The 8,602-nt window shown below is 42.2% G+C and overlaps 1 protein-coding gene across 1 annotated transcript; it reads left to right on the top strand.

Moving 5' to 3' along the window:
* Window positions 1–249: 249 nt before the first annotated feature.
* LOC311318942 (vesicle-associated membrane protein 2-like) lies at window positions 250–7,621 on the top strand (the record flags this gene model as incomplete). Its single annotated transcript, XM_084450377.1, has 7 exons — window positions 250–303; window positions 675–719; window positions 899–1,047; window positions 5,640–5,742; window positions 7,085–7,243; window positions 7,435–7,486; window positions 7,605–7,621. 7 exons carry the CDS (start codon window positions 250–252, stop codon window positions 7,619–7,621), a joined length of 579 nt encoding a protein of 192 aa, XP_084306503.1.
* Between the last annotated feature and the right edge of the window lie 981 nt (window positions 7,622–8,602).

The following is an 8,602-nucleotide window of genomic DNA, read 5'->3' as shown; positions in this document are numbered from 1 at the left end:
CTTCCGTATGTTGCCCCAAACGCAGCAATGTTATAGAGCACACCCCTCTCTCATACGTCATTGACCAAATTTGGCTAAAGATTCCGTTCAAAGATTTCTTCATAGATCACGCACCTCAGGCAAAGAGTATTGAATGCCAAGAGGGGGCTCTTATGTGAATTTTTGGCTTCCGCTTGAAGACGGCGCTCACGTAGCGTTGCCGCCATTATGGACTGTCATCCGCTGCCGAATTAATCCAGCCAGGTCAACATGAAGACTACAAATCGTCAAAACAAGGAGGACATTGCCACCTTCCTGCTGCAGGTCAGCACATACAATACACCTCCCAGGAGAGTAACCAGGTCTTCATCAACACTGAGCTGGTCAGGGGTGAGCACAGCTGTGCTAGCTAGACTTCTGATGGTAGAGCTGCCGGTGACCCGGTGGAGGAGCCAATGGACCGATCAGATACAGATTACTTCATGGTAAGGTATCTTTGCTACTACTGTACTTTTAGGGTACTTTGAGTGAGAAGTTAATCAGATTTATTTTTACACCATATACTGTATATGCATTACAATGATAAAAACACTAAAATATAAAACACAATATGTTTTATTACCCTTCAAGAAGAGCCAATTGACTGTCCCATCACCCCTTCTAGTAAACCTGATAGTGTGAATCTGGGTGGTCAGGGAGAGTGCTCAGCTGCAGCCAGGAGAAGCTATCCAGGATGTCAGGTGAGAGGAGTGCCATGTCTTCACAATTATGATTTAAGATTAGAACCTTGAGGATCCTCAACAGCAGGGCTATTCAGCTCAGGCCCCACTGTGCTATCATTCAATTCACTTGTATATTAATTTGTAATAGATGTAGCGATGTGTTGAATTTTGATTTGATTTGTATTTTGTTCTGTCAGAGCAGTGATGCTGAGCTGCAGCCTCATTTTAACCCCACTGAGGTTGTCCTCCCACAGCGTGTGCTGGACCTGCTGAGTGTGATGACGCCACCGATATCAGCGCCTGTAAACAGAATTTACCATGATGGCAATGTAGTTTACATAGCTGGGTACAGTATATAGGTAGCAAGATTATAGAGACGTATAGTCACTGTGAAGACTGTAACATCTTGACCACAGATCTACGGTTTCACATTTCTGAGTTACAAACAGTACACTGATCTCAACCTAGGAGAAAGGGTCCTAGGCTAATTATGTACAGTCTTGTACCATAACCTTTTTTTTCCGTTTCCCCCCCAAAATTTGCTCCAATATACATGTTTAAAGGTCACGATTCGTCTGATGAATAATTAGCTGGGTTTATGACTCAATTCTTGAAATATAAGGATAAAAAAAGTCTATGCAATTAACAATGCAATGCTAATGTGGTGGAACTCCCCCCCAAATAAACAGGGGGGGGGGTCACTAACACGGTCTGTTGGTTCCATAGCAGAATCAATGGCGTTTGTCCCCTCTTGGCATTCTATACTCTTTGCCTCAGGCACAACACAATGTACGTAAACTACGTAACAGCCGTATGCCACAATCTAGACACTCGGATTTCTAAATGCAAATGCAAGATAGCGTGGCCGAGCGGTCTAAGGCGCTGGATTAAGGCTCCAGTCTCTTCGGGGGCGTGGGTTCGAATCCCACCGCTGTCAGATATTATTGCTACTTGTGACATAGATAGTAAAATTAATCATTGTTACTGTATGGATCTGTCTAGAATATACTACCTCTAATGTGTAATTTCCCCATGGACAGTTGGGGATTGCTAAGTGCAAATGCAAGATAGCGTGGCCGAGCGGTCTAAGGCGCTGGATTAAGGCTCCAGTCTCTTCGGGGGCGTGGGTTCGAATTCGAATTAATCATTGTTACTGTATGAATCTGTCTAGAATATACTACCTCTAATGTGTAATTTCCCCATGCACAGTTGTAAGAATGACATGTTAACATTCAATATCTAATATGAACAAAACCACTCCAGTACAACTGTAGCCTATGTAGGCTATACACCCCGCCCCCTCCAACGTACCGCCATTTTGCTACATCCTATAGCCACTAATTCTCCACCCTTCAAGATGAGAACGTAGCCTACTCTCGCTGTCTTGTCATATCATACATTAGTCTTTATTATAGTTCATTAGCGTTCTTAAATCGTCCCAGATAACCACCACAATACATTGCGTGGGCACCAATATGCCCGGTCATGGACATGGCTGCTCTCTGCCATTCCTTTGGCTGGCCACCCATTTCAACCTGCGGCTCCGCGCATGACGTCAACAAGCCATCTTTGTTCCTTTAATCCAAGCGTCTGTTTATTACATGTTCATTACTGTAGTGGCACTAGGGGGACTAGCGTAAACTAACTGATCTCAGTCACGAAATTTGACAAGGTGCTTCACGAACTGAGATAAAGAAAAGGGTTGATTGGGGATACATCGTGCTGGTAGTAGAGGTTATCACTCCCTTCAACAGATAACACCAGAGGAGTGAATCTACTGCGAGGGAGCAAGAGTAGAGCGCTCAGAAGGCAGTCCGCTCAGTAGCCATCTATAGGCGAAGAATTCCAGTTCGGACAAGTACATTTATAGACTAAAACACTTAAAGAAATGTAAGTACCACGTCATAAACCAATTCGTGAAACAAGCTTTTATCAATTTTGTGTCTGTTGCAATGTAGGCTAAATCGTGTCATATCTCCCTGGTCGCTAATAGGCTAGACGGTCGCCTTGTTAACAAATGGTTTAAAAAGAGCCCCGGGCTGATAGAATAGCCTACATCTGTATCGTTTCGTCAACGTGCTTGGTCATTCCATCAATAATACACTGATTTAAATTGAATGTTTAGATTATTTATGTTATTTCTCTGAAAATAACACGCTAAACCCTAGCTATACTAGCCAAGGCTACATGCAATTCATTTGTAGGCGTCGAAATGGCTTCTTTTTGGCCCCTATGGTTTGCTAGAATTATGTCTGAGAGTAAATAATTACAATTGGAATAAGCAACCGTGTAACATTTACCCGGTAACCTTTAGATTTCCCTTATCATTGAGCTTCGTCACGCACGCATTTTCCAGATTGGACTGGTTTGACTGGATGAATGGGTTGTTGTCCGTGTAATTGTCTGTAGGCTATAAGGAATAGCCTATCCGTTTTGATGATTTACGTACAGTTATAGCCTACGCCTTCACATTATGCCAACAAAATGTCCATATTTGCTTACTTAGATAGAAGCAACGATTTGTGTTATTCCTTAGATAGGGACAATGGATTATGGTTAATGATATAATGTTGAAGCCCTTGAAATATATTCAATTGAATTCGGCCATATACGAAACCTTTGAAAACAGTTTGGCTACACCATATCTATAACCTATTGCCTTCGATGTGGCTGAATGGATAGACTAGACTATAAGGTATACTATTATTAGCCACTGTAGGCTTAGCCAACGTGATATTGCTAACCAACTGTGGGGGTGGGGGTAGCTATAACTGACGCTCATTTCAGTGATTAGCACGCGAGGACCTACATTAGCCTACATTTTATTTGCTTATTGAATGGCACACTATGAATATGACCGTTTACCTATTTCGAATCTACTCGACAGATTATTTGGTTTAAATATTATTTTTTTCGGTAGCCTAGGCTACTGCACAGGACGCAGGTGTTTGCGAGAGAAGATGGCCGTGGCAGCTTTTTCTCTTGTCGATTTGAGCAAACCATTAGGCTAACTGTCGAAGTAGCCCAGGGTATAGTAGCCTACTATAGTAGTAGGCTACAGGCTAACTGTTGAAGTATTTAGGGTAGGCTATAGGCCGACAGATCGTTGAAAAAAGTATTTTTAGTGTTCGCATTTCATATGTGGCACTTCAATTGGTAGGCCTAATTCATTTTCCCGACATAACGCCCTCTATAGTTTTTTTTCTCAGTAAGAACGGCCTCACATTCTCGGCAAATGCGAAACCCCCACTCAAACTTCACATTTGTTAAGAAACCACGAACTGGCTGATAGTCTATCTTATATTTTAAGCATCTATAGCAATGGAAAGCCAATGCAATAAGGTATAGGCTAGGCCCGCTCGTAAAACGCCCTACGTATTGCCCAGAATAGGCTGGTTTCAGCACTGGACAGCGCTGTCGCTGTCATTCTTCACCAGTGCTGAAAGAAATGACGGGATGAATCAAGCGTGTGTTTGTCTGTGGAAGTCTGCATGCGATCGAGGCTACTTTTTTATAAGGGGCAAGAAGCTATAGATTTCTAGAGGACATGGTTAAACAAAATGTGTTACAGGTCTAGTGAAGTGTATTCAATTGTAATTAAAGAATCACAAATCAATTGATTGGCTACCATTAAGACTAATGTCAACTATTGCCCTATTTATTGATAAAATATGATGATGACAAGTCAGGAGCTGTCATACTACCACCATTACTGCCAAAGACATTGCATGGCATTGAGTATATTCCCCTTCACTCTCTTATCCTGAAGGCCCTAGAGGCCCAGGATTTGGCTAAGAATAGAACTGCTGTAAGCAAGCTAAGACAGTAGCTAGTCTCTATAGCCTGTAGAGTCTAAATGCTGCATGTCTTGTACAAATGTCCTAGACCTTGCTGGGTATTATGTAGGCCTATGTTATATTCATTAGACAGATACTATTTACCTCTGTATTTTATATGTGTCTATGTTACTACAAAGAAAGACCTGCCTCTATCTGTAAGCAGCAAACGAAAACAGCAAGAGCACTGAAGAAAATGTGTTGCTACACGGGGATTAGCTCTGCTTGTGGCGGCCTTTAAAGGTGACCTTTATTCAGAGTTTTGTCTCACTCTGGTGGAAGACTTGTGCCACTACAAGGAGATGCATACAACCATAGCCTCTTTGCATAGAACACAATATATGATAACCAGAGCTGAACTCTGGACATCTTAGTTATGAGCCTTTTGGTTCTTGCTGTGTGGCAGTAGCATCTGCGTACACAAGCTACCAAATGCAGCTAGAAGACTGAGTGTTCCATGTGATAGCCTAATATTCAGCCTAGGCTAGAAGATTTGACAGATAGGATCAGGATTCAATCAGGAGGGCCCGACAAGATATAGCTACAAAGATAGGAGGCCTGTCTGTGGATGACGTGATGATGACTAACCAGGCTAGGTTTAAACAAAGGTAGGCCAGTACAATCATATTTGACCAATGCCCTCTAAATCTCTGGAGTAGCTAGCTAACTAGGTGCTAGGTTACTCCAGCTAGCTATAGCATGGCAGGCCCATGACTAACAGGCTCAGGCCACCACAACTTAAAATTATACAATGCGATTGTGGTCGCAAACCACTAACATACCCTCACATCAAGGGTGGAGACTGAAATATATGCCCACAAATTCACAACTGTTAATGCTATGTAAGACATTTATTCAGGGTACATAGCCTAAAGCCTAGGCTATGTCTGTGGATGCTGGTGTGGGTGCTTTTCAGTATTGAGGTCTGTGGTTCAGTACACATTATAGTTTAGGCATTTAAACTACACGGCTCTGTTAAGATAGGCTATTTGTCTGTTGACTGCTTTTGTTTAGTCACCGCCCCCACATGCATGATACATTTCTATTCTTCATTGGAAGTGAATGGGCTAGCCTGGACTGACAGGGTGCATTTAATTGACAGGTCTGCCCCAGCTGCCGGCGCCCCTGCACCAGAGGGAGGGAATCAACCTCCCAACCTCACCAGCAACCGTCGTCTGCAGCAGACACAGGCCCAGGTGGATGAGGTGAGTGACCCCCACTTAAAGAGACTCACCTGGATCTACACACACCCAGACACACTTTTCCTTTCAGCATTGTTGCTGTGAAATGTAATATTAGATTGGTCCATTCACATGCTGTGGAGTGTCTCACAAAGCCACAGCATGTGGGCTGGACTGGCTTTGCCTGCTCACATTTTTACCCACGTTTATTGTAGCGATGGTGTTTTCACTGTGGTTACTATTTTAAACTCAGGTCAGCTGACAAGAGCAGTTGATCCTGTCCACATGTTGAAGTGTCTTTGGGCAAGACACCAAACCCTGAATTGTTCCCAATGAGCAGGCTAGCACCTTGCATGGCAGCTGCTGCCATTGGTGTGTGAATGTGTGTGTGGATGGGTGAATGAGAGGCGATTGTAAAGCACTTTGGATAAAAGCGCTACAGTATATAAGTGCAGTCCATTTACCATTATAGTGTTAACAAATATAGGGTACAAGATAGTTTTGATAATCAGGATTACTCTATGGATATTCCTATTTCTGGTTCAGATTGCAAAAGTTGGTATTATTATGATACTATAATGTTTAATATTCTAACACATTGCCTTTTAGTACATTCATCATTTCCATTTTAGTCATTTATCAGTTACCTTCAGTACATTGTCTAGAGTAAGTGAAGCGACTGTACATCCAAATCATAGTTTGTAGTACAAAAGCTAAATGGTTTTCTCACAACAGTGGCATGATTGGCACAGTATGTGGGGTGGATTTCAAACAAAAAACATAAGTTTATCATAACAGTCAGTCAATAGGTGGGAAACTTTAAAGGTGTAGTGGTCTAAGCATCAGTTTCTGGTGCAGCTGGTCATCGGGGACCGGGGTTCAAACCCTGGTCTCGCCAGATCCGAATATGGCCGGATCCCACAGGGGAGTGGCATATTGGGCGGCCACTTCCAAGGGTGGGTAGTTTAATTTCAGTGCGAGGGTCCGCCGCTCTACAGTGACCCTGTCTGGTGTCGGAGTCATGGCCACGGGTTTAAGGGAGTCAGGTAGCTTACTCTGTCTCTCTTCTCTTGTACGGTGGACCATCCACAGCAGCGACAGGGGACAATTGGACAGTAGGTTGGGTATGATTGGCTACCAAATTGGGTGAAAAATGGGATGAAATCTGAAATAAATGTATATAAATCTCTCTCTTTATATATATATATAGGTGGGAAACTTTACCAGAACATTTAGTCAATATAACATACATTAGATATGTTTATTGGACCATAATGTAAGTTGACTACATGTTTGTCCCCTTGTCCTGTATGTCTCAGCCCATGTCCCTGTATGTCTGTCACTGACCTGTGTCCTCCTCCTCCAGGTGGTGGATATCATGCGTGTTAATGTAGATAAGGTTCTGGAGCGTGATCAGAAGCTGTCAGAGCTGGATGATCGGGCCGACGCCCTGCAGGCTGGAGCCTCACAGTTTGAGACCAGTGCTGCAAAACTCAAGAATAAATACTGGTGGAAGAATGCCAAGGTGAGGGCACAGACGGATTAACACCTCCAGCAAGCATTTATACTGTGCAGTAATCTTATTAATACATAATGCTTCATTTAGCATAGCAGTTGCTAATGTTGTTTGTTGTTTAAAAGGTATCTTTAACAGATTTCTTTTACCTTACTTCATACCCTTCATTCTCATAATGTTTCAATCTTTGTTATCTCCAGATGATGATTATCCTGGGGGTGATATGTGTGATTGTCCTCATCGTTGTCATTGGTAAGGGCTCATAGGTTTGAACATTTTAAAGCTTTAATGTTATTTTCTCTATTTGCCAGTGTTAATGAGGACCTACTTTGTTGTTTTCTGATTCTCTCTCTTCCCTTTCTCTTTCTAGTGTACTTCAGTACCTAAGAGGAGTGGCTCCTACCCCAGTCTGCACTCGAGACTGCCCGCTTTCTTGCAACAGAAAACCCTTCTAATTGACGACAAGAGTAACCATTTATGATCAATCCGTGAATCTGATTGTTCCCCAAACAATCTTAAATATGACACCTCAAGCCCCCTTGCCCCTCCCCAACCCCTGCTTCCACCACCTCACCTCTGGACCCCTGTCAGTCTTCGTCCTGTGAGTCTGTGGCCCCGCCTCCTTTGTAAATACTGCTTTTCTAATCTGTAGTTCATACTCAGAACCCAATACTTGTTGTGATTATTACTGATGACAACAACAGCAGAAAAGGAAACAATGACCCTGGCGATAATTGTTATATACCAGATATGATATATATATATATAGTTCTTTGTAGAGTTTTATTCTGATATAATGTTTTTGTAGGTTGTGTGTGTGTGTGTGCGTTTTGTATTTTTTAATTTTTGTATTAATTTGACTTATGCTTCAGATTTGAACTACTGCCTATTAATCAGAGTGTGTATATCTTGCACGTTCTTTCACTGTTTCTGCCTGTCTTTGGCTTTCTCGTGCTCTGTCTCACAGAGTATAGGTGCATCTTTGCACAGTGGAGTTGGTCTCCTTTAACTGAGGTACTTAATCAATATTATCCCCATCATTTTCTCTCATCCTCTGCTTCCTCATATCTCTCTCTACTTCTTTCCCTCTTTCTCTCATACTTTCTCTCTCTCTATCCTTATATTTCCAACCATTTCTCTTCTTTGTAAACTGCCACAGTTGAGTTGGACCAATGTCTGTAGATGTTATTTATTTGACTTATTTAGTGTCTTATTTCGAAAACATTCCTCCATTGCAGTCTAGTGCAAATGCTGTCGGTGTAGCATATGTATGTGTAAGTATCTTTGAAAAAATAAAAATATATATGTATAAAGTAAAAGTAAATATCATCAACAATATCCATCAAACAACCCTGTGATGAAAACATA

This window comes from Borostomias antarcticus, assembly GCF_949987555.1.
Source record: "Borostomias antarcticus genome assembly, chromosome: 15".
NCBI classification, from domain to species: domain Eukaryota; kingdom Metazoa; phylum Chordata; class Actinopteri; order Stomiiformes; family Stomiidae; genus Borostomias; species Borostomias antarcticus.
The sequence above is the reverse complement of the archived record's forward strand: the minus strand, read 5'-3'. Positions and strand labels throughout refer to the sequence as shown.